This window comes from Cnephaeus nilssonii (assembly GCF_951640355.1).
Source record: "Cnephaeus nilssonii genome assembly, chromosome: 9".
Lineage (NCBI taxonomy): Eukaryota > Metazoa > Chordata > Mammalia > Chiroptera > Vespertilionidae > Cnephaeus > Cnephaeus nilssonii.
Genome location: NC_137080.1, coordinates 79,930,710 through 79,957,996, shown reverse-complemented (window position 1 = coordinate 79,957,996; position 27,287 = coordinate 79,930,710). Strand labels below are relative to the sequence as shown.

The window sequence follows — 27,287 nt, the reverse complement described above, 5'->3', positions numbered from 1 at the left end:
CACTAAACACAAAGAAGGGGGTGTCTAAAATAGAATGGGCTTTCTAGAAAAATGAGTGGGTTCTTGTATGTGAAGAATTTTGCAGCAAGAGCTCGATGGAGAATCATCAGGGATATTCAGAAGCAATACCGTCCCTTGGTAGGAATTCAAACTGATGGCCTCCAAGTTCACTTTCCATTTTAAAAGGCTAGAATTTTTCTTTAATTTTAGGTACAACACCACCCTTTAGACTATTGCCTGCAAGTACTGCCCCTGATTCTGAGCTCTCTGCTGTCTCATTGGTCTCTAGATAACGGAAGAATAGATTCCGCTAGCAAAAATAAAAAGCATCGAATTATTAAAAGGATGGGTCCTTTGGTTTGTACGCATGGAAGTGTACCTCTCTAAGCATCCAACGAAGAACAAGTATTTCACTGTTGTTAAGAAGGTGTGAAGAAATCAGCTCTTGAAACTCAATCTTCTATATGAAGTCAAGGCAAAAAAGAGAAGCTTTGGAAAGCAGGTCTCCCGTTCACAATCAGACTTTAGAATTTGTCCTCAAGATTCCTTCCTATGCTTTCCAGAACATGAACTTGTGAAAGCCCTGATAGGTAAGAAATCACACACACACACACACACACACACACACACACACACACAAGCTTATTAATATGCAAGTTTTTGAGGTTGATCTGATGCAGGTGAGAGTTCCTCACCTTCACACTTTTGTGTACTGAGGGAGTTTTGTTTCCTAAATGGTGAAGGTGACTCACTGTTTTACACAGCAAAGGACTCCAATGTACTTCCCACTACCCATCTAGCCCATCAAGCAAAAACGATGTGAGGAATGTCCCAAAATGTGTGCACCCCCGCCCCCCCCCCCCCCCCGCTTCCCCCTCCCGCCCCCGAATTCTATTCACAGGATAAAATTAGATAGCCTCTCACTCCCTTTCATCTCAGCATAAATCAGATGTCTAGAAACGGTTTAGTTTCAGAAATGCAAGGTGAAAGAGAAAATGGGGGAAGAGGGCTGAAACCAGCTTTTAACAACTTTTTCTCCTAAACTTCAAAAGTACAGAATGGGAACGTAATATTTTATGAGAAACCACATATTGCATGTAGATCTTCACTTCCAACACACACACACACACACACACACACACACACACACACACACACACGGCTGCTCTTGGCAATTGTGTCCTCTCCAATCACCAGAGCCAGGAAGGGATTCCTAGAGCCCAAAGCACCGCCTGCAGGATGGGGTCTCTGGCAGCCCTCGCTGCAGCTGATAGACAGTGGACTGACAGCGTGGTGTTGCAAGGAATCCTTTGCATGCTTTGTGGCATTCTAAAAATGCAGCATCATCCTCTCTGTTCCCTTTCTTCTGCCAAAAAACAGAATTCGAGGGCAAGGGAACCCGGAGGGGCAAAACTGGCCGCCTGCCTCCAGGAGCTCCCTCCCTGCACCTCCTCCCCGCCTGGCTCGGGCTCTAATTGCCTCCGCTCCAATGGGTCAGCAGCGCCTTCTCCCATTTCCTCTTCCATTCACTCCAGCGGGGAGGAAAGAGGGAAAACAAAACTCTAAAAATAACTGGCAGCATCTTAAGAAAGGAAAAGCTTAGCGGCTCCCCCCCCCTCTCGCCCTTCCACTCCCCTCCACGCCCCCTCCCGCACCCCCGCCCCCCTCCTCCCCTCCCGTTTATGGGGCACATGTCTGCTTCTTACAACACCGAGGCACATGGTTCCCGTTCGGCGCCAAACCCCACCAGGACGGAGAGGAAATCCACATCTGTGGGACGCTCCGCACGGAACCGCCTCCAGCGAGCGAGGCCGGGGGACTGCAGCAGCGAGATGAAGGGCTAGTCCGCGGGATCGCAGCTCGTGCGGTGAGAGGGGGCGCGGAGGCGGGCGGGCGGGCGCGGGGAGGCCGGCCGGGGAGGGGGTGGGCCCCGCGGTGCCCCCGCAGCGCGCGGTCGCTATTTGCCCGCCTTACTGCAACTTGCTGCAGTGTTTGAAAGAGTAGTGGAGCGCATGGAGGTGGGGCCGGGGAAAGACCAGGCGGAGGGGTCCGGGGTGAGCGCGGAGGGGGCGGGGAGGCGGCGGCGGCGGCAGCGGTGGGGAGGGGGTTTCGTCCCCAAGGGGGCGGGATGCGGGAGACCCGGGTAGCCTGGCGCTTACACGTGTCACATGTGCTTTTTAAGACGGCCGGGAGCGCCTGCAAGCTGGATCTGGTGGAGGATGCTGCTGCGGCAGGTGCTTCGCAGAGGGCTCCAGTCGTTCTGCCACAGGCTGGGCTTGTGCGTGAGCCGGCACCCGGTCTTTTTCCTCACCGTGCCCGCAGTCCTGACCATCACCTTCGGCCTCAGCGCGCTCAACCACTTCCAGCCCGAGAGCGACCTGGAGCGCCTGGTCGCTCCCAGCCACAGCCTGGCCAAGATCGAGCGCAGCCTGGCCAGCAGCCTTTTCCCCCTGGACCAGTCCAAAAGCCAGCTCTATTCGGACTTACACACCCCTGGGAGGTATGGCAGGGTGATCCTCCTCTCCCCACCCGGGGACAATATTTTGCTCCATGCTGAGGGGATCCTGCAGACCCACCGAGCCGTGCTGGAAATGAAGGTGAACCACAAGGGCTATAATTATACTTTTTCCCATCTGTGTGTGTTGAGAAATCAGGATAAGAAATGCGTGCTGGATGATATTATTTCAGTGCTAGAGGATCTCAGGCAGGCTGCCGTCTCCAATAAGACAACAGCCAGGGTGCAAGTGAGGTATCCCAACACTAAATTAAAGGTATGCTCCTCCTGCATGCTTCTGCCAGTTAAAGAGGCAGCACTTCATTTCTTGCCCTAAACAAGCAAAGAAAATGCAGAGGTCTCACTCATCCTTAAGACTCAGAAGCTGACGCTTCTTTCATTTTGGGGGGGGAAAGATGGGCAACTGAGTGAAGAAAACAGGCAATGAATGGTATGACTAGATATTAAGAATATTCAAAGTCAAACAAAACAAATGCCAAAAAATGAAAAAAAAAGGAAAAAAAAAATTATTTCTGAGACCCTGCAATTACATCTTTGTTCAGGGTTAATAAATCAGTGAATGGAAGGGGGAGGGGGAGTTCTGAACAATTTGGGGGATTTCTTTTCATTATGGGGCTCAATGTATTTCTTATTACTGATTACACATCCACCTGGCGCCATATCCACCTATTTGCATCTTCAGCCTGGCTTGATTTTGACATGCAGGGAGTTTGTGTCTCGGTGCCTGGTGTGAGTCTGTCTGAGAGCAGTGGGTATGAATGCAGTTGGGATTCCAGGAATTGTGTGTATGTGTGTTTGCATAGCAAAAGGAGCAGGGATTTTCTCTGTGTGAAAATGGGAATGTGCAGCTAACTGATGTACTAGTTCCCTGAGCCCTGTTATCTTCTTCCCATGAAAATATCCAAACCAAGGCAAGATTATTATAATAGCAAAAGAAAAGAAAAAAAGTCCACAATCAGCAAAAATTGCAAAGGATGGTTATTTCAGCACTAAAAATATTGTGCTGTTTAAACGCTCAATTCAAGTTGGGTTGCTCCAATGAGATTTCTGAACTCATCCTACACTGTCAGGATTGAGCTGCTGCGGGCAATGAGGCATGCAGTCTCCAGGTGACTGAAGTTTCAGGGACAAATGTGACTTCTAAAGAGTCACTGCACCATTTGTATGCTCGACCCTATGCTGGCTCAGAAGCTGCACAGCCAAGTATTCCCAAGACAGGTGTTTCCCCAGAAGAAGGAATTTTCTTTCTTCTAATGTGTGTGATGATGATGATGATGTGTGTGTGTTTCCATAGGGATGATGGAATAGGAGGAACCCCAGGTTCAATAAATGGATGGCCTAACTATAGGAAATCACTAATATTTCAGTTTATCTGATATAGTCAGCATCTATGCACACAAAATAATTTTCTCACGATTTTTGAGATCAAAAGCCTCTTTTTCCTGAACTGAAGGAGGATTTCATGCACTTAGAAACTAGGGATTCCTCAGGAAACCTCATCACCTGCCTGCTTTTAACATGCTGTCCTTATTAAGTGCATCCGGAGGCTGACAGGGTTTCAGCCCCTCGTTTAGTTGAACAGCCCCTTGAGCTTTAGTGAAACTGGGCGGATGATTCCTCAGCTTGAAATCTAGGTAAGGGCTTGTCTGCTTCACACTTATTGAAGGGAGTATGATGAATATATGTGGTTGGGCAGCATGCTTTTCATTTTCTGAATCCTTTACATCAGCATTATTGCTTGCTAAACAAAAGGAGAGTGATCTTTCCAGCTATAGCCTTTTAACTGAGTTCTTTTCTATGCCAACGTCTAGTGTAAAGAAAGGTTTGAAACTTCAGTTAGTTTTCCCTATTGAGGCTAGTTTGCAGTTTATTGATATGCCTTCTTAGTTGGGTCTCTTTTTTCCTTTATTCAGCAGTATTCTCTAGGTGTAAGAGCTTTGGTCAATCAGCCACTGTGGGTGGATATTTTGTTTATCTGATAATATCATTATGACATTTATAGTACAGACGCCTGAGGCCTTTAATTCACCTATTTAATAATTGTTAGTTGTGCTCCTACGATTTACCAGGTGGTCCTCTCAACATGTGAGATGGAGTTTGAGGCATAAAAGTCAGTGTTCTTACCCTCATGGGGCTTAAAAGCAGTAGATGTCCGTGTTCCCACCCAGAGTTACCTGTAAGCAGGGACTCTGCAATTTTTGGGTCTATCATTAAGCCAACTCCATGCTAGGCCTATAAGAGGGGCTCCATCTAAACTTGTTGCCTGATTGGTTGGTCGATCTACATCTTGGTAGAAGTCAGAAGATAATCATAAAGGAATGGAGTAATAGATTACGAAGGTCAATGTAGTAAAAGTAGAATTATCCACTAACCATAAAAATAACTGAATTATATATTGGTTCTATAAACTGTAAAGCCCTTATTCTGCTATATTCCAATGTCAATGTCTCCTCAAATGTGTTGGCTTGACTCTCGCTGCAGACATCAGTGGTGTCCTTAAGCTTTGTTTGGGTAAATGAATTTTTTAAGAATCTTCTGAGAACAATGGGCCCTCTCAAGCATCCAGATGTAATCTCGTACAAGCTAATGCAATATAAAATATAATTTGTGGAGTAACGTGGATACTTAGAATCCTATCAAAGGGCCTCCGATGACTTTCAGGTTAAGAACTGCCTGGCACACAGCAAAGGGATATGGTCTTTTATTTCAATTGCATGTTATTTGGAAATAACTTTTTAAGTCATGTGTGGCAGTGATATTCAAAGACTGTCCCTACGATGCTGACATATGCTGAAGTTAGAGACTTTCTGGCCTATGAGGTTGGAGGGAAAATTTTTATATGTACATTTTGTGACCCTCTAATTCATTTGCTTTCTTCTCTCATATTTGGATCACCAATCTTTCCAACTCTAGACAATATGGAAAATTTTAATGCTGGAAGATGTTCTTGGTGGGCAGGGAACCAGAAGTTGAAGAAAAATGCCAAATAAATAGCAGTGGCTGGATAATATGACTAGGAATTGGCATTTTCCTGACATGATATAGCTTAGAGGTAGTCTGAAGATGTCTAAACACTGATTGACAGAATGGAGTGGTCAAACACCTTAGTTATGACAATCATAAGGGCGTCTTCCAAATATTATTAATACACCCAAGTAGTCCTGAACACAGAAAGGTTTAGGACTTCTGATAAACATGATTATCTTGACAAGGTGATCCAGACAAGCAGGGACACAGAAAGTTGCTAGTATAGAATTCTAAACAGAGGCTCAGATAAAGCTGGCATGAAAAAAGCTCCAGTCAGCTTAGAGTAATACTACAGAAGAAATGAAATATACACATTTTTGAAAACTGTGTAGAAAAGAGGCCAAAATCTGAAATCCCTACACCTATATAATGTGAACTCCATCATTGTGCCTATCATTATAATCTTTATGTCGTTATATCTCTGATTAGGCGCAAAGGCCATGTCTTACATTCCTTCTATACTATTCACATTCCTCCAGCCCAACCTTGTCTGGGTCTATGTAGATAGTAGTCACATCATTGATTAGTAGGTTGATTAATTTGTACATTTATGCTGTACTATCACAAAATCATCATCACTTTTCAAACTTCTGTGACACACTTTTTTTTTTAAGCCATTATCTACATTTTTCTGATTTCTATAAAGTATTTTTGACCCCAATAATTTGGGGGTCTTTTTTTTTTCAACTTTTAAAACATCCATTTTGAAAATTTCAGTTAAATACATACTTATTGTTGAAACTAGTCTCGTGATTAAAATGAGACTGGCACTCAGAGTCATTAAGCAAGGACTACTCTGAACTTCAAAATGTGTTTTCATTATAATTCAAGGGGCTCAGGTGTTGTAGGTAATATTTTTCTGCCTCTTAGGTAGGCCATCATGGCTGCACTTTTCCATCTGGCTAGTTCCAAGAAAGGAAACAATTCCCATATGTCCCCTGTTCTTTATTTTGGCCACAGTGAAAAAACAAATAAAGAAGAAACAGACAAATGTGCTGCATGGCAAATGGTGAGAAAGGAATGACACAGATTTGATTCCCCTGCAGCCTGTTCTTCCGATTAAGTTCCACTAATACCATACCTCTGGACACGTGTTTAAGTGGAGTGTATATCCTTCAATGTACCATATTTAGGAATAGGAACAAAGGAACACTTTCTGCTTTTTAACAAAACAGTGTTTCTTTGGGTACATGTGGACTACATCTTCCCAGTTGTGGAAAATGTTGCCATTGTTTTTTTAGTTCCTATCTCAATGGAAGGACAACTTAAGCCAACATGGAAACTGAACACTAACAATATCTTTAGAGATTGCAAGAAAAGTTATTCCATAGACTTCTTTCCCTAATTCATTCTAAAACCTCTTAAGACATCCATGTCAGGATCTTCTCTGATTTAGGAAAAAACATGGCTACCTTACTGAATGTTCAGGTTGTGTCCTAAGTGATGTCGGTGTTTTATATACAGTCTGTCATGTTTACAAGTCTGAGCCAGAGGGAGTCTTTATTTCCATTTTAGAGGTAAGGAGACTAAAGACCAAGAGATTAAGCGATGTTGAAGTCCCACGGTAGGGCATTTTGAAGCTGGAACTTAAATCCGGATCTGTCTATACTGACCTTCATATTCTTTTTAAAAAAATATATTTTTATTGATTTCAGAGAGGACGGGAGAGGGAGAGAGAGAGATAGAGACATCAATGATGAGAGAGAATCATTGATTGGCTGCCTCTTGCACGCCCACACTGGAGATTGAGCCCACAACCAAGGCATATGTCCTGACTGGGAATAGAACTGTGACCTCCTGGTTGATAGGTCGGCACTCAACCATTGAGCCATGCTGGCTGGCCCTGACCTTCATATTCTTAACCGCAGTGCTATGTTAGGTACTAGTACTTCCTGCATCATTCTCTGTAACAACAGCCCTTTGTACTAAGGAAGAACTGGGGCTATAAATCCCAAGCCATGTGAAATCCATGTTAAAAGATCACTAATGCTCTTTCACAGCAGCCCCCCTGCTCAGTCAGCAAGGCCAGCCCTGAGGAAGATGAAGTGAGGCTGATCTGCCCATGAGGGAGTAAAGCTTGCAGTTTGGGAAAACTCCTACTCTGTATTTACTGTGGAACCTGCCACAAGAGTTTAGCAAATTCCTCACTGGCCCATGATTTCACCTTTAATATAATTTCACGTCAATTCAGAACAAATTCGAGTGAGGCTCTAGGATCATCCTTAAGTGGGAATCTGTGTAATGTGACCCAAGGTTCTGATTCATGGGCTTAGGTGCCAGATGGGCTTGAGTATTTCTACCTTAGATTGGCATCAGGAAAAAAGGATTGCTGAGATACCATGGAATAATACAATAACACAATGAGGACTAAATTGAGAAATATTCAGGAGACCTAAGTTCTAACCCCAGGTCTTTAAAGAACAGTTGTTGCACAAGCCCCAATCTGGGCTTCAAGTTCCAGGATTTTTTCTGTAACAGTCCATCGTGTAATAGTAAGTATCATCCTATCTAATAAAGAGGGAATATGCTAATTGACTTGCACACCCTCACAAAGATGGTGGCACCCACAGCCAATATGGAGGGAATATGCTAATTGACTGCCACACCCTCAAAGATGGTGGCACCCACAGACACAAGATGGCAGCACCCAGTCCCCTCAGCCCGGGTGGCAGGCTGCGGGCCTGGCTGCTCCGCGCACCTGCCTTCAGAGTCCCCCAGTCCCCTCAGCCCCCCAGCCATTCAGGGCTGGCCCGAGGCACAGGCAACCCTGGGATGTCAGCTGCCCAGCTGCCCAGGGCTGGCCCAAGGCACAGGCATGCCTCAGATGGCGGCTGCCCAGCCTCCCAGGGCCGCCCAAGGCTCAGGTAACCAGGGCCAGCTGAGGCTTGCGCTGCTGGCAGTGGCAGCAGCAGAGGTGTGATGGGGGCATCACCTTCCCCTGATCGCCCAGTCACCTCCCGCCCCTGAGGGCTCTCGGACTGTGAGAGGGGGCAGGCCAGGCTGAGAGAACCCCCTCCAGTGCATGAATTTCCATGCACCAGGCCTCTAGTTATAGTATATTTGGGGATATATTCTAAAATATTTTTCCTTTAGAGTGAAGATTTTTCTTGATTAGATTTGAACTATGCTGTTGAATGGTGTTACTTATGGTGTCCTAACTAAATTGTTGCACATATATTTCCTAGTCATGGTAACAGGGTGAGTTTGTTTATGAAATTTTTCACGGCACCAAAATAGGCAAAAGACTTGCTTGGTATCGGGACTAAATCCTGCTCCTTGGTTTCAACAAAAACTTACTTTAAATGAAATTAAAAATAATTTTTGGAAGTATTTATGTTTCTTTCCATTTTTGAAATTCAAGAGTTAAGAGAGGGTTTTAAAAAACAGAAAGTAAAAAATTCTCTGCATTGTTCTCATTTCCTTACCATCAGCTGAGCTGATGGTGGTTTCCTCAGTGGCCGGTGACCACCACTGGGAGTAGGGTGGGGAGAAGGCAGAGACATACAGCATGGTGGAAGTGTGGAAGGGACTAAGGCCAGTCCAACTCCCTCCCCCCAAATCCCCCCCAAAAGAAAAGAAAACCACTCCTTTGCCTCTCCTGCTGTGCTAAGCAAGAATTAAAAGTGTGTTTTTTTTCTTTATCGGTTCTACTGTAAACATTATTTTAAATGAAACAAGCTGGGATGTGCTTTTCAAAATATACTGTTTGAAGAATATTTTTTTATTTTAACCCATTAGCTATTACACCATGATTGGACCACATTGCTTTTAATACAGTTTCAGAGTTGATCAGCATATGTCCACACCTATTCCAGATACGTCCAGACACTTCTACATATGCTTAATATCAACATTGTTAAAGAGGATGTCTGGAAATTCCAGGATTCTAGATTTGCATAAGACAGCTCTAGATGGACAGCAGGTCCATTTCTTCCCTAACTCAGCCCCCTCACCCCAGGGTGGAATCATGGGAGTGACTCATTTCTGTGATCATTCTGACCATCTGCGGTGGATAGAGTTACATTCATCACAGCCCTGGCAAAAGGAAACATTTAGGCAATACTTCCGACTTAAAAGCGTGCCAACTTGAATTGCAAGACAAAGCTAATTTGCCACAAAACTAATTTTGTTGTGTTCTCTAAGACCATACTTCTCGTAGTGCTGTGTACGGACCAGCAGCAGCAGCACCCAGCAGCTTGTTAGAAATGAAAACTCCCCAGGTCTCAGCGCAGACCTATGGACCAGAAACTCATTTTAACAAGCTCCCAAGGAGTTTGAGAAGCGCAGGTCTAAAACAAAGGTTGACCTTGGTATTGCTCATTCATGGCTTGAGTTTTGATTTGTCTTTTAAAAAAAATAGATATTTTTAATGATTTCAGAGAGGAAGGGAGAGGGAAAGAGAGCTAGAAACATCAATGCTGAGACAGAATCATTGATTGGCTGCCTCCTGCATGTTCCCTGCTGGGGATTGTGCTCCAAATCCAGGCATGTGCCCTGACCTGGAATCGAACCATGACCTCCTGGTTCATAGGTTGATGCTCAACCACTGAGCCACGCTGGCTGAGCCATGGCTTGAGTTTAAAGTAACAAAAACACCATAAGAAAAAAAAAGAGTATTTGAGCTCATAGCCATATCATTTAACTGCGTGGTAGAGACATTGAAGAAACGCCTGGAGAATTATTAAGCAGCTGCTCCACAGTGAGAAACCTTCATCTCTATCATCTGTAACTGGGCCTGTCACCTGCTTAAACCTAAAGCTGATTGCTGTTGTTCAATATTTCCCCAAAATGTTGAAATCAAATCTATCTCTTTAAGAGAAAAATTAGCAGCATTTTTCTCAAGCCTCTTTGCAGTTATGTCACAATAGTAGCAACATTAAACCCGAGTTAGACTAATTATGTTAATATTACGAGAACACAAGGTATGGGAACTATACATAGGAGCAAGAGTATTTGGGGGGGATGAAACACCCGATTACAGTGGTGTGTCTTTTGAAAGGAACCTTGCAATCTATGCTTTCCTCAGACAGGATTGTTATGATTATTATGGTGAGCCATTCACTGAAATCAAAGTTATTCTCCGCCATTCAGGGGAATTCAGGGCCTCTGAAAGCTACCTGATGAGCAGCACTCAAAATGAATGGACTGTGTTTAGTTACGGGATTTGTGTTAGAACAGCCAGTATTTTCCCTCCACAACTACCCTCCCAACATGGAGAGGCCACACCTGGGCCGCTCTCCCTTTGCAGTCTCAGAGGCAGAAGGCACAGCACAGGCGCTGGGTTTTGAAAAGCGGAAACATGTTTAAAGGGTCCTCATGGTTTCAGAAGGTCTGAACGCAGCTCCAGGTGTTCCTGGCAGATGGAGGCTTGGCGGGCTATTTAGGGTTCAGCCTCAAAGATTACACTTCCCTTTGAATGTGCAGTCTGGTCTCTCACCTCACCAGGTCTCTTGATTACATGGAGGGAGGGAATGTTCAGTTCCGATTGTCACTGCAGGTCATACTAATGTGGGCAAGACATTCATATACACATCCGTTTGGTTAACTATTTTAAGTATCTGTTCCAGATTCAGCAAGGAACAAAGCAGATGTGGTGCTTGCCTTTCGGGAGCTGAAGTCTAGGGAAAAAGACAAAAATCTCATAGGTTATCATGGAGGAAAAGTACATGGTGCTGTGAGAGTAGGATATGAAGACTTGGGGGTGTTAGAAATCACTTTCCTGAGGAAGTGACTGTGAGCTGAGACCTGAAGGGAGTTCACATTCCTCAAGGGTGTGTTAGACGGTAGAAGCAAGACTACAATGGGGAGGACATGGTCGCTTAGATGCATGGAGCGAAAGCCACTGTGGATGGATGTTAAAGAGTGATGATAGTGAGGGTGCCGAGGGCTATGGTAAGATTCTCTTGCCAGGTGGTGTAACACAAGTTAGAAGAGAGTCTATGAACCTAGATTTCCTAGGTTTATATCTTTCTCCACTGCATTAGCTCTATGACCTTGCACAGTATTTTAACTTTGTAATTTAGTTCCTTCATCATAGCCCCTACCTCTCAGCATTGAGTGGATTAGTGAGCTCGTGATACCGAAGCAGTGCTTCTCGAACTCTGTGTCAGCCAGTGATTCTGAGGCCCCTGGTCCATGAGCCACCCTCTGAGTAAGAAGGGTACATAGCACGTAGAACAGCACCTGGTTCATTGTAAATTCTTACATGCTAGTGGTTTCACTCATTAAGCACTGACACTGTGCCCTTATTCGGAATTGATTAATTGACTTTCTTGTGAACCTCATAATTATATGAAGAACCCTTTTTTTCTTCAACCCTCAGAGTTGAAAATCTATGCTGTGGTAGTTATTGCTATTTTCTTAGTAAGTGCAACATGAGGGACATAGAGCTCTCTTCTTTTGCACTAAAAAGCTTGAGCTTCCTCCAGGGTTCCCATTATGAATGTGAGGTCTGTTTGCTAAGGACAGTAAAAGGCAGATAAGGCAAGTATGGGACCTAGGTTTCGATGGTTACTGGATTTGGAAGTGTCACAGAGGGTGCATTTTTGTGGTAGTCTCAACAGAGCTAGTCTGGACCACTTTCTCCTCTCGGCTTCTGTGACATTTGGTTTTCCTTGTATGTCTCTGATTGTGGCTCACTGCCCTTGTTATTCTCCTATTTATAATTATTCCCATGAAACAGACTTTTTCAATGTCTGTTCTCTCAAAATTCTCATTCAAGCCAAACATCTATTTTCTTCCATGTCTAAAACACTTTTAATGGCATCTCTATTCTGTCATGTTCTCAGGCTCAGAATCTGTTACCTATGATTAACTTCTCCTTTCTTTCCAACCCAGCCAATATATATATATACACAAGGTATATCTAATTAACTACCCGGCCCTGATCACTCTGCAGCAGACCTTCTCAAAGTGGGGTCCTTGTACCAACAGCATCCCCATCACCTGGGAACTTGATAAGACATGTAAATTATCAGAGCTCATTCCAGATTTGTTGAATCTCTGGGGGTGGGGTCCAACAAGCCCTCTAGACTATTCTGACTCCTGCTGGAGTGTGAGAACCACAGTTCTGTAGTTTTAGTGCTCCATCGTGGCTGAGGTCAAAGGGAGCTTTGAGAAGACTGATGTCATGAGTCTCATCTCCAGAGATTCTGATTTAATTAGTCTAGAAGTGGCATAGACATGGGGAATTTTTAAACCTCCTCTTTTGATTATAATGGGTTACCGAGGTCTCCTTTTCAAATTTATCTTCCTTTAAGCCTTCATTACCTGTTTTATTTATGTGATGATCTAACCTCTCTCACATAACTTCTCACAGTTGGAACCTAGCCTACATAACAGGATCCTCTGCATTTCTTGGTTATATTTTCCACTAACCAAATCTTGCAAGGGCTTCCCATTGCCTGGAGAAAAAATTACACACTTTTGACCATGACCACTGCGAACTTTCCTTGGCCAGGCCCCCAATTTTATTTGTAGTTTCAGGTTGCAATACACCACCTGCTGCAACCAAACCCCAAAATAAAATCATCCTGAACTTTCTTTTTTCCTCATCTCCATTTACACTTTTCATTTTGATTGGAATCTCTTTTACACTCTCAAATTCACACGCATCTCTTAAAAGCTGAGCCCCCAAAGCCACTTCATGTTTCCACAAAGCTTTTGTAAGTGCTTCCCAAGAAAGAAAACATTTCCATACACGTTGGAGGTACTTTGAAGGCAGTTCCCCTAATCACAGTATTATTTGTATTTTGGATTTGTCACAAGTCTTTGCTGAGATTTAACTGCATTTGCCTAAGAAACCAATAGGCTGGTAGCCCATAGATTTGCCTGGTAGATGCTAACCAATAAGGAGGAGGTCTGTAGGGCAAGCCTTTGGGGAAGTTGCAGGGGAACAGGAAGAAAGCCCATCCCAGTCTCAGTGTGACATTCTCAGGCTGTGCCTGAACCAGAATCAGAGATGGCCACAGAAAGATATTAAAACTGTTTTCATGAGTGCTCCTGAGATACCTGAGGCACAAGCAACATAACTTTGTGCTTAGAGACAAGGAGCCAGCAGAAGGTGGACAGGTGAGGCTGCAGGGAACATAACATGGCTTGGGCATTTGGTAGGGCTGACAGATGAAGCAAATAAAAATACAAGACACCTAATTAAATTTGAATTTTGGATAAGCAAAGAATACTTTTTTAGTACAAGTATGCCCTATATATTGCATTATTTACCCAAAAGGTAGATTTAATTTGGTGTCCCATATTTTATCAGGCAGCTGAGCACTCTGGGCGTTCACAGAATCATATCTGACAACCCCAGCAGACTTCAAAGCATCATAGGGATCCACTCCAGTTGTTACTCACAGTAATGGTCATCGGTCAGGGGGCTGAAGGAAGACCATGAAAGCTCCAGTTGGGAAATAGTAAGGATATTCTAAGGACTCCCCCAAATGTGTGGGTGAGAGTTTGCAGGGGCCAGAGTTCCTGTATTATTCAAGTGGGGATGCAAGCAAGTGAAATTGAAGTTCCTTTTAATGTGTCCTCATGTCTATGTTCTGGCCTTAGGAAGCCCGGGTACATTATGGTTTTAATTGTTTCAAGTGATTATTTGCGAGTAAAATGAAAATTGAATGAATGAATGGGAAAATTTATCTGAAGAGTACACTGGATCAAGATGCCATTTAACAGAAATGTCTTTGGTTTTATATCTTATCTATGAGAAGATGAAAAATATTTATATACCACAACAGCTTAATTAAATAAATTAAGTTGTAGAAAAAATAAGTCCTGGGGAATATAATGTACAACATGGTAATTATAGTTAACAACACTGTATTATATATTTTAAAGTTGTTAAGAGAGAGGTATTAACTAAACTTAGTGTGGTGATCATTTCATAGTATATACATGCATCAAATAATTATGTAGCACACCTAAAACAATTTTATTTCAATTTGAAAAATTTTAAAAGAAACTGTCCATATTAGGCAGAACTATATCTATATTAAAAACAGCCATTTATTATAAATTAATTAATTTAGGTCAACACTGTGTGTCTAGAAGTTTTTTCTTGTATAAGAAAGGATCTATCAGTATTCAGATTTAATAATCATTAGATTGGGGAGAGGGTAGTTTATTTAACTGACCATTGGAATAAGGTAGGATTGAGAATTTCATAAGCAAAACTGAGAGAGGTCATGAAATGTAAAGGAAATTATTTTACTATTTTCATTGAAAATAGATTGAAATTAATTTCTTAAAACACAGAGAATTCTATAAAGAACAAGAGAACTCCCGCTCCCCATTTAAAAAGGAAGGAAGGAGAAAAGGAAGGAAGGAAGGAAGGAAGGAAGGAAGGAAGGAAGGAAGGAAGGAAGGAAGGAAGGAAGGGAGGGAGGGAGGGAGGGAGGGAGGGAGGAAAGAAGGGAGGGAAGGAGGGAGGGAGGAAGATGAGGGGTGCAAATTAGTGGAAAATTTTAGGCTGCAATAGTAGCCAGCTGAAATCTGAACCCACAGTGTCTACAGGCTTGGTTCCCCTTCCCATGAACGAAATGTTGCATTGAAACAAAGATGCAGCATGCCAGCAAATATTTGTACAACAGCACCAATAAAAGAGACATGCTATTGAGAACTCATCTTATATTCCTTCAAGATTACTAAGTTTTAAGGGTGTGGATCATATCTTGGTCACATTTCAAGCTTAAAAGAAATGTGGGAAACGTCAAGCCTGTCATTTCTCCCTTCCCAGGAACGAGCCCTTCCCAGGCTCCTGCACAAGCCCATTGGGGGGGGTGGGGGATGATCTGTGTGAGGCCCATTCCTGGGTGGGTGAGGCAGAGCCTGGGCAAGGCAGCATGAGGACAGCAATAGTGGGGCACCAGTGAGTGTCCCAGGAGACAGACATGCACCCTGCTAGAGCTCCCAGGGCTGGGAGGGGTGTGAGAAGCTCAGGGTCTGAACTAGTTTATGACCCCTTTTCATAGGTAGAGCATGTGTCTCTAAGGGAATAGCACATAAAACTGGCATCAGCAACTTGACTTTTATTTTCATTTCATTCTTTTCAACCATCTTTCCCTTGGGGATTATTTTTTAAGGAATTGAGTTTTTTCTAGACTGAGAAACTTGTGACTTTTTTTTTTTAAAACTAACCACATCTTATCAGCATGTCTCTCACTAAACAGTATGCAAGTTTATAATTTAGTTAACATATCTCAAAAATTGTTTATAAACTGATGTGATTCCACTTGTCTTCTTCCTGTGGGAAAAATATTTTGATAATTGACAACTAAATTGACAAGAGATCCTCACTTCTCATCTTTCTCTCAGTTCAGTATCCTGAAACCTTATTGATGTTAAAATTATAATCATTGACAAGCTGGCTCATTTAGTCTAAAGCAATAAATGTTTTTATTGTGGTGGGGGGGGGGGTAATTTCTTAATGGATTGAGATAGAGGAACTGCTTATTGATTGAGTTTCTCTTTTAAAATTTGTAAATAATGGCCCTGGCCAGTAGCTCAGTTGGTGAGAGCATTGGCCCAGTTCGCCAAGGTTGTGGGTTTGATCCCCAGTCAGGGCACATACAAGAAGCAACTAACTAATGAATGCATAAATAAGTGGAACAACAAATCGATGTGCATCTCTCTCTCTCTCTCCCTCTCCCTCTCTCTCTCTAAAATCAATCAAGAAAAATAATAAAGTAAAATTTGTAAATAGTGAAGAAGAGAGTACTAAAAAGGAAACAGACAAACCTATGTTTGAATTTAATTTCTTCATTTACTAGCTGCAGGACCTTAGACATGTTACTTAATGCCTTTGTCCCTGCCTTTTATATGTTAAGAAATGCTATTATTAATATCCATTCTGCTGATTTTTAAAATTTCTGGCACTTTGTAGTTTCTTAATAAATTGTAGCTATTCTTTATATAAACCCAGCATCATAGCAACACCAAGGAATGATTAGAATGTCAAGTGAAAAATCACTTACAATCCCACCACTGATTCTATAAACAATTTGTTTTCATCTTTCACTATAAAATACAGTGTATGCCTTTTTTTGATCCTGTTTGTTTTCACTTTTTCATAAGCATTTCCAAAATTATTTTATTCCTTGCTCAAAATTCTGGCAAGTGACTCTGGCAGAATTTACTTCACTGTTTATCTTTGGAGTATTTCTGGGGTGGTGTTTTTGAACAATCTTTAACAGGCATAAGGAAGAAAGCAAAATATTCTGGCTTGTCAACAGAAGCGGTAGGAAAAGAGCATTTCCTTGTGTGATTTAAAAGGCCACTTTGGTATGTGCCCTTATGAAAGCAAGATACAAATATAGGTCAACAAGTTCCAGGGGAGTAGGTGCCCCCAGAAAGGGCTTGGGTAAAAATTAGAAAGACCTGATTTATTTATAGACCCACTCCTACATGCTCTAAATTGCTGTGTGAAGGACCACATCCAAGATTAAGTTTCTAAGAGTACCTTGTGGCTTATCCTACTGCACAGTAATTTTTCCCTCTTTCCACTTGCTATAGCTCAGTGATTCTCATAAACACTTCAGGAACTTTCCAATTATATGATGCCTGGGGCCCCTCCACAGACCAAGTGTCACATACTCTGTGGGGAAAGGATCCGAGAAGTGGCATTTCTGAAGCTTCTCATACGATTCCAGTGGACATCCTGATTGAGAAACACTGAAAGCGATCCCCCATCTTACCCACCCACTTTGCAGGTGTGTAGGTTGAGAGGATAGCGAACAATCTGCTTTCCCTGAGCCTCAGCTTCAGGCTTAGTCTGGGGTCTCAAAGGGGAGAGCATTTGCCCTGACCACAATCAGCATCACCCCACCAGGTAAACTGCCTCCATGGGAACTCTGTGACTAAAATCAACAGCTTCATCGTCTTCTGTAATTCCCTAATCGGGGACTGACTTGCCAGAAATATGATATCTTAATCAATTTGCTGTGCTTCAAAGATGTCCTAGATTGCTAGTCATTGGGAAGATATATCCCTTGACACTTTAACAGGCATCATTGCTTAATACATTTCAGCAAGGAGATTAATAAAGGAAACCTTAGGCCCATAGTAAATATTTATTATTATGGTGATAGAGCCAAAGGTAATAAATCTTGGTAACTCCAAGAAGTATAACACTAGGACTTGAAATAGACTCAATTTTTATTAAGCTGTTATTAAGTCTTCGATTTCCATCAGGATCACCTAAATTCTTTCATATACTGAGGTGGTCAGTGTTTGCTAATTTGTAACCAGTTTGTTAATGCTAACCTTAGTTAGCGCATCCTTTTTTTTAAAGCCTTACCTAAGGATATTTTTCCTATTGATTTTTAGAGAGAGTGAAAGGGAAGGGGAGAGACAGAGGGAAACATCGATGTGAGAGAGACACATTGATTGGTTGCCTTCCACATGCGCCCCAATAGGGGCTGGGAATGGAGCCTGCAACCGAGGTATGTGCCCTTGACTGTAATCAAACCCATGACCATTCAGGCCATGGGCCCATGCTCTAACCACTGAGAACAACCGGCAAGGGCTGCTAGCCCATCCTTTTGATACGCACATAGGAGATAAGGAAATATGTGCTGAATAAATGGCTTTTAAATTGTCACATTTTGAGTATTAAAAGTGTGGCGTTAAAGAATTCAAAAATACTCCCAGCCTTAGCTTAGGCAAAATTCACTCCCTGTATAGCCAACTCCTACGTCGTCTATCTTTTCACCTGTGAAAATAATATTAGCTTCTTTTTTAGGCATATGAGTTCTGGGAAGGTTAAGTACTAATTTTGGCAAGCTTGTGACTTCCAACTCATTCATATAGGAATCCTGGCTTCCCCAGATCAGTGTGGCAAGTCAATCCATATTAAAACAGTATTAACACAATGTCTAATTAAAGGAAAAGTATGTTCATTAAAGTGCAATAAATATTTAAAGTAATTTCAGCTACATAGGAGCTATAACAATCTAAATGCCCTTCTTGGGTCAGTAGAAAGCTTTTCCATTAGCATCCCAGTGGGTTCACAAATCTTATACTCACTGTCTTATTATTTTTAAATGGCAATTATAAATCACGGATACAGTGAGGTGAAAGGATGTGCCCCTAGTCAATGTGAATGATGTGATGTGCACCAATGGTCGCTGGTAACTGGAAATCATGCTTTACACAGAGAAAGCCACTTATTTGTTTCCCCAGTACCACCTTTATATTAAATACCTTATTTCTGGCAAAAATTAAAAGCATTTTACAAAGTTGAATCCATACTCGCCTTCTGTTTTGCAGAGCCACACAAAATAGGGAAATGGTTCCTCTTTTATTTACATTTAAAAAAACCTATTAAGTAATTGTGACATACCTTAAATGAGTTTGACATAAGCATCATATTATGTGCATATATTTTCACAAGGCGTCAATGAGACAGATTTGGGAAGGTTATCTGATCTACACACTTCAGAAAGCCCTGTTATATATAAATTGCTTCCATACCTACTCACTGGTGTCTCTCTAGAAGAAAATGATTCTTTAAATCTTTTTAAAACTGCTATTCGATTTGTTCTTTCTTCAGTAAAGGGGAACCCTGGTCATTACTGTCATTTTTGAACCATCCTCTACCTGTGACTTTGGAGATGGTCATTATGTTCCCGTGGCTTTCTCCTCTCTGGCTGCATACTCTGTCACACACAGGCCTTCTTGGTTTTAGCCAACATTAAAGGTTGGGAAATTGATATGTCTCCTGAATCTTAAACACATATGTTCTGTTCTTTATAAAGATATACAGGTATCTTCCCTGCTCCAAACCTCCCCTTCCGGGTGTTTGCCTTATCTCAAGTGAATAGCTTTTCTCAATAGAGATGGGTTCCATGCTTACATTGTTTCAGACCACGGGCTAGGCACTGGAGTTACAGAGATAAGTCACAGACCGTCTTTTTCAGCCTACAGTCTAGTGAGGAAGACAAGGAAATGAAAAATTAATACAGCATGTGGACTTGAATCTTAAAATCTCTAACTCTTAATAACCCAGAGTTGGTGCTACATCAAATCCAGCCTCCTCGGGGGCTCTATCATAAAAACCATCACTCTTTACTGGTGGGAGAAGTCTTTCAGAGACATTGATTTTAATCGGTAATAAATGTTTTCTTTTTCCAAAATACACTCATTAAAATTGAGGTCAGTGGAGAGCTGCTCTCCATAAGCAGAGAAATATTTTGCTATGATCAATTACTGTGAAGGTTATGAAGTCAGCATAAAATCCCAATAATGCTATAGACTTAAAAAATGAACACAAAGCAAGAAAATTTTATGGTTATGGACCAAGAAATATCAAGATGAAAAAACACGAGGGTTATAAATTATCCATAAGACCTGGCTAGAAAATTGTTGGATAGTGGAACTTTCCATGACCCCAAATCATCCTACCCTCAGGTCTTTTCTCCCTAGTGTGTAGTAACTATAAGGATAATTGTGGGATTACCAGCAAAAATGAGGCATATATACAATTATAAAGCATATTTTATAAATTATGAAGCAACCACAGATATGAGTCTGAACATTTTTAATAAGGACAAATAATAAAGAGTTATTTCCTACTTTTGTTTACAGCAATGTCTAGTTTCATAAACTCTGATTTAGTGCCCACTTGGGTGTTAGATCAGCATTTTTATTGCCATTAAACAAATTAGTTTATATCTTTAACAACAGTTCACAATAAGTCTATTTTAGAACTGGATATGTAATTACATTATAATCAACAAAACATATCTCATATCTTTACCGATAGAATGGATGTTTGATGTATGCTTCTGGGCATTAATGTTTATGTAGAAATTGTAGGACTCTAAGTCTCTGTGGTAAGAAACATAAAATGGAAATATCCCTTTTTCTTTTTTTTCATAAGGATTATCTATACCAGCGAAGTGAAGCGCAGCATTGAATAATTGCCCAGTGTCTTCAATCATCACAAATAGAAAATCTAGTTATTGTTATCTGTCTTATGGCAACACTTTTATTTTGCTTTTCTTATCTCAGTAATTGTTTCAGTTCTCTTGTTGTTGTTTTCTCTGTTGTTGTTATATGTTTTAATTTAGACATTGTACGACAGCAAGTTAGGAAGTCTCTTTCTTCTAATTTTTTAGAGGCAAGGACAGGCGATTGTGTGCCAGATGTGGGTCCACGGGAGAAGTTCTACCACAGATGGGGGTGTGCACTGACACACACTGAGTATTCTGTGTTATTTGGAGCAGGCACTGTTCCAATAAGATACAGGAACTCATCTGGTCCTCACCAATAAGCCAGTGAGCACTACCTTATATTAGCTTCATTTTTACAATGAGGAATCTGAGGCACCGATGGTTAAGCAACTTGTCAAAGCCCACTTAGACTGGAGTGAAGCCAGTATTCTTACTGAAGCACCTACATGTAACTGCTGAACCATGGACCACACATGGACCACATAGGTCATTTGATCTTTAGTTTGGTTGTATGTAATATTTCCAAAGTTATTCCTGATGGTTTCAAGATTAAAAGTGGAAAAGGATTCGCTGTATCATCAAAGTCACCCTTACCCAGGACTAATAAAAGTATATTCCCTGTAGCATCTTTTTCCAAAGCAATTTAGGCAGTTTTATTAAGTACAATTTATGTGCACCTCATTTAATTGATTGAATTTCTGCCTCTTTTCTTGGAATACTCCTCTCATACCTAATAAACCTAACTAATATAACAGCACTTCTCTATTATAAAACTATTTCTCTTTATTATGGTATTCTATTATTACTTTTTCTATTAACAACATAGAACGACCCTAAATCATTCTTCTTTTTCTAATAAGTCATGCTGATACCTAGCTCTTATGAAGGCCAGAAATCAAAGTCCTCATCCTGGCTTTGTAGAATAAGAACCACTGTAAATAGAAACATATTTGATGTAATTTTAAGATGACCTCTTCCTGCCCCAAATTTAGACTGGGGAAAACTGGCAGCCAAAGGCCTTCTAATTTTATTTAATAACCACCAGTCCGAGGGTTCCCAGAATGTATGAAGATGATGAATAAACATTTATAGAGTTTCCACTCTGTGCAAGATAATAATTGAGTTTCTCTGAAGCAGTATGAAATACTATGGCTACCAGTAAGGAATTTACAACTCAGTTGACATGCCACATATATACAGTGAGCATATAAGGCAGTAAGATCCCAGTAAGGCATGCAAACTCTACTTTCGATGGAAAGGATTTGGGGATGAAGTAGGACTTGACATAGTTCTAAAAACAAGTGTTGCAATCCATTGGGAAAGTACGGGGACAACACCTGAGACAAAAGAACAACCAGTCTTTAGAGTCTGCCCACTTGGGTGGTAAATCAGCGTTTTTATTCTCATTGAACACACGTGGAGAACTATTTTATTTCCTAAAACTGGCCCAGGTAGGCTTATTAGAGTAATAGAAAGACCTCTTAAGAGAGTTAATTATAAGCCCCCCCTTGCCCCTCCCCCCCAGTATGCCAACATTGAAGAGAATTCAAAGTATTTGTAAATTCTCTAGGTCAGGTTTCTGAATCTTAGCACTATTGACATCTTGGGCCTGATAAGTTTCTCTTGCAAGGAGCTGTCCTGTGCACTGTAGGATGTTTAGCAGCATCCTGCTCTCTGAGGACACTCATCTTTGTACCTAACCTAAATCCCTCATATTGCATGCCGTAGCCCCCTTTTGTGTGGCCTCGGGGTGTGTGCTATTCATGTTGGGAGTACTCAGACCACTTGGCAGGACATCGGGCCACAATCCCTGGAGAATTTCCAGGATGCACAGCAAAAGCCACTAAGAAATGCTCACTATTATCTCCCCTCCACTGGAGAAAAACTCTCTAGTCTTGTTCACTTGTCAAAATCGTAGTCCTTTGTAGGTTAGAAACCTATTTCAATTGTAAATCCCGTTGGTAGGGAAAGCTCAGTGTTTAGGAGAGAGCACAGCTGTTGCTTCCTGGATGTTAAATAATTTATCTTCCTCATTTTGGAGAGTCAGAGACAGCGGAGCTGAGATGCTAAATCCTGAAGGTAGTATTGCTAAACCTAGTCCCTGGCACTAAGGAGGGAAAGGGCCTACTAAATCACAGGAGCTACCCTGCATAGATTTAGGGGAAGCTGTGGAGAGAATACTGTCGGTTAACTTGATCATTTGCCATTTTGGTAACATGGGGAAGGTAGGTTGCCCTCAGAGAATGTTATGAAACTATGTTAAGCACAATCAGCCTTTCTACACGTTATATATTACATGCCTATGTCACTCATACATATAGTTCATTCTTCATGTGAAATGCTTTGACCTTTCTGAAAAATATTTTTCCCAGAGTTAGAAGATAGTCATGGAACTGGGGAACCACCTTCTCAATTGCAGTTTATAGAAAATAGATGACATTTGGGCAACTGCTTGATGATAAATATTTCTCATGGATGGCTATATTTTCACACTTGTCATTTTTTTTAAAGATTTGTTTTAGAGAGAGAAGAAGGAGAGGAGGAGAGAGAGAGATACAATGATGTGAGAGCGAAACATTGATCATCTGCCTCCTCCACTGGGGATGAAGCCCACAACCTGGACATGTGCCCTGAGAGGGAATCGAACTGGTCACCTTTCAGTGCATGGGATGACATCCAACCAACTGAGCCACACCGGCCAGGACTACACTTGCCAATTTATTGTATAATCAATTTTAGTCCAAATTGTCCTAGTGCCTGTCTCAAGCTCATCTTGGATTTTCACATGACCGTTGAAGCTGCAGTAAATCCTCAGGAGTGCACAGCTCATACAGCAGGGCTCCCAGGTAGTTCATTAACACTCTTTCAGGTAGCAATCATCTTAGACCTTTTATTTCTGTGCCCCGAGAGAAGTAACTTTCTTACCAGACTGCCAATTTTTTATATTAACAAGACAATATCTTTTTTCATATATGACAGGGTCCAAATGCATGCTCCTACACTGCATGCTCAGTTCCACAAAATTTCATTGATTGTGGGGTTCTAATGAGAATTTATAATGCTCATGGATTGCAGAGAGCTTTATGTTTTAAGCTGTGCTGCTAGAGTGGTTGACTCTATGTGATATAAAAATTCAAAACTACCAAACTTCAAATTTTTCCATGAGTCAGGCTCTGCTGTTTTGAGTTTAGCTCCACTGAGAGTAATTGTAGACAGAGGTAAAACGAATGGAGAAGCCTGCATGCAGCCACTGCAATTATCAGACGATACACATTTCTAAATGATAATTTGGTTCTTTACCCAGGGGATTTTCTCAGGGTACATAAAAAGAAAAATATTGAATTCCCCATGAAAACTGGCCTGCTGTGATTTGTCATGGGCTTGTTCTATTGAAAAAGATGCAGTCATTAGAACAAGAAAGAAGGGAAGAACAGGAGAGTTCTAATAAATAAAATCTCATTTGGGGTTCATTTATTAAAGTCTTTCCTCATCTCATAAGAACAAAGAAGAAAACCATCCTGGTGATCAGGCCTTTGAGTCAGGCAACCCAATATTCATGCTCTGACAATGAGTCCAAGAATTCCAACCAATATTCAGCTTATGACATTGGTGCCAGGGGAGGTATTTAGAGCATCCACACATTTTTTCCCCCTTCATGACATTTTCTTTGGAAGTTACCAATGTAGCCTGAGCTATTGTAGTTTCTTAATAACCTCTTACATTAATATCCCAAAGAGGGACATTTAATTCAAGCCAGTCTCCATTTTATTATGTTCCAAAGATGTCTTCCTTGGGAAACCTCATTTTATTTCATTTGAAATTTGACAAGTTGTATCATAAATTGGATGTTATGCTGCATAAGATGTGTATTATTAAATAAGATGTAGGACCTTTAAAAGTCAGAACAATTGAGAAAGCTGTTGCAATATAATATCAGGAAGTTTTGGAAGCGTACAATGGAAGGAAAATAGAAATTACTGGAGTTCACAATGAGGCTTCCTACAGATAATATAATTAAACTACTGGCTTATAATAGTAAAAGGCAGACAAAAATCAGCCCATCCTGTCAATTAAATGTATACTTGCTTAATTTAAAAATGAAATCATGGTGCTGGGAATATCACAGACACTTTTAAATCTGTCTGAATTCCATTCAGAAGAGACTGGGAGAGATCATTCAAAATGCTTTGTAGAACTGGGGCTTCCCAACAGAGCTACTTGCATCCTGAATTATTTTATTTCTAGAAAGGAACAACTCCAATAAGAATGAGATAAACACATTTAAACATAGGCATGTATCTGAGAATCAACAATATGGGATGAGAATGCCTTAATCATGAGGGAAGACATTGGGAAACTAAAGTAAACTGGTGTTGAGATGGCAAGTTTTAGAGTTATTTTCTCATTTATTCTCCCAAAATAACATATTTATTTGTTCGCTGGTATTATTTAATTTGTCAGTGTGCGTATTCCCTTTCTAATTTTTCATTTTCTCTGAATATCTGAATGAGTTGCTCAAACAAATTGTGAAATGGTCAGACTAGCTCAGTCACAACTAAACCAAGACAAAGCAACTGCTAAGGAGATAGCTAACATTTTTACATAGACTTTACACCCCTTGTCTAAAATTTGTTTAGCTATTTACTCATTAAACATACGGTACATTTTTAGTGAGACTCTCCTACATGGTAGAATGTGTGCAGGGAGCTGGAGAAACAAAGAGGCAATAAACCCAACCCCTGCCCTCGGAGCTGCAGAGGTCAGGGGGCAAAAACCCCATCTCTGCAGTCAGCCTGATCTATGATTGCATCCTGATCTTGTCAGGAGCTACGCCATATTGGATAAATGACTAGTTCTTTAAGCCTTGGCTTCTTCAATTTAAAATGGGATAATGATGAAAACCATCTTTTAGGTCACTGGAAGGATTGAAATGAGAAGCACTTTTCAGTGACTATTTCAAAATAAGTGATGAGTAGATGTTAGTGTTTATACTCTAAAGGGTAGAAATACATTAAAAAAAAATAAACACAAAAATTAAATTGTAGGAGATCTCTAAAGTGGGGACACCGAGGACCTCTTGGCATCTCAAGAGTAGGAAAAATGTAAATGCACCATTCTATGTGGGTGGAGACATTGCTGGAATAATCAGAAACACTTTAAATTTGGAAATATGACAACTGAAACACTTTAAAATAATATCAAGGAATTACTCTATTCCTCATCTCTACTGAGTTAGAGGAGGGACTAGAATTAAACTAGAGTAAAAGATAAGGGCTAAGGAAAACTTTCTGATTCTAAAGGTTGTTAGTAAAATGTATCACCCTCACACATGTATTTTTAGAAATACGCCATCCAGCTGCCTTCCCGGGATGATTTGCATGCAGGTTGGACTGGAGCCGTAGAGGAAATCTTTAGGATCTTTCTCCTCCAATGATTGATGTAGGGCTGATGTGCCGAGTTAACAACAGACAATAAACCACTGAGGCAGAGATGGAAACGAGGTGGTAAAAGGTCAGGAGAAATAGGTGGCAGTTACATTTTTCATAAGGAATGGAACATAATCTGCAATGTGTGGAATGGCATGCAAAGTCTTTTGAAAATTTGATGTGGATACACCAACATATAAATTCTGTTTGAAAATTCTGCTTAGAATTGCAGCCTCCAGATATTACGCTATTGCATGGAAACCTGACAGCATTTCACTTAATAAGTTGCTATTTGACAGGAGTTTGAGGATGTTGTCATTTGGAATGCATGTCAAAAATATTTGAAAATTTAAGCCTCAAAATTCCTATGTTCCTTCATTTTCAAAGTTCATATTACTAATTTCTTTTTTTAATTATTTTTAAAAATATATTTTATTGATTTTTTTTTTTTTTTTTTTTTTTTTTTTTTTTTTTTTTTTACAGAGAGGAAGGGAGAGGGATAGAGAGTTAGAAACATCGATGAGAGAGAAACATCGATCAGCTGCCTCCTGCACACTCCCCACTGGGGATGTGCCCGCAACCAAGGTACATGCCCTTGACTGGAATCAAACCTGGGACCCTTCAGTCGGCAGGCCAATGCTCTATCCACTGAGCCAAACCAGTTAGGGCTCATATTACTAATTTCAATGAAAAAGGATTCTAAGCACAATAAACTATGGGAGAAAATAAAATCGTAACATACAGATACCTGTTTTGCATGCTCTAATCAGGTGACCATAAACCTTTCTGTAAAGTGCCAGACAATGCATAAACCAATGTGTGTGTCTACATACCAGTAAAACTTTATTCACAAAAACTGGCAAGGGCCAAATTTGGTTGGTGGTCTATAGTTTGCCAACTCCCAGTTTAAATTTTTTTCAAGCCTATTTTGTTTGTTTTGTATGTTTATTTGTTAATCGTCATCTGAGGATGTTTTTCCATTGATTTTTAGAGAGAGTGAAAGGGAAGGGGAGAGACAGAGAGAGACATATCCATTCATTGCTTCACGCTGGCACCCCGACTGGGGCCCCGGGGATTGAGCCTGGGACTGAGGTATGAGCCCTTGTCTGGAATTGAACCTCAACCCTTCATTCCCCGGGCCGATGCTCTATCCACTGAGCCATACTGGCTAGGGCTCAAGCCTTTTTTAAAAAATGAATAATAAAGTTTTCCTCTGCTGAGTATCAGACACCCCCACATCAAATTTGCCTTGTATATCTATAGCCCCCAATCTTTACATTGGAGTATCTAGAACTGCACTTAGACTAGGAAGACTCAAATATACAAAGGAAATTTGACAAATGTGTCTGGTATTACAAACTTGCA

The 27,287-nt window shown here is 41.1% G+C and overlaps 1 protein-coding gene across 2 annotated transcripts in view; it reads left to right on the top strand.

Annotated features, from left to right (window-relative positions):
* Positions 1–2,168: 2,168 nt before the first annotated feature.
* The window catches only part of PTCHD4 (patched domain containing 4), a gene marked incomplete at both ends in the record, with an annotated part of 167,498 nt that continues 142,379 nt past the window's right edge, over positions 2,169–27,287 (top strand). Inside the window, one exon of one of the 2 annotated variants that reach the window (XM_079781583.1) lies at positions 2,169–2,597. In XM_079781583.1, coding sequence (XP_079637709.1) covers positions 2,169–2,597 — 429 coding nt within the window. Of the gene's footprint in view, positions 2,772–27,287 lie in introns of both variants that reach the window. The other variant, XM_079781582.1, reaches the window with a different exon arrangement.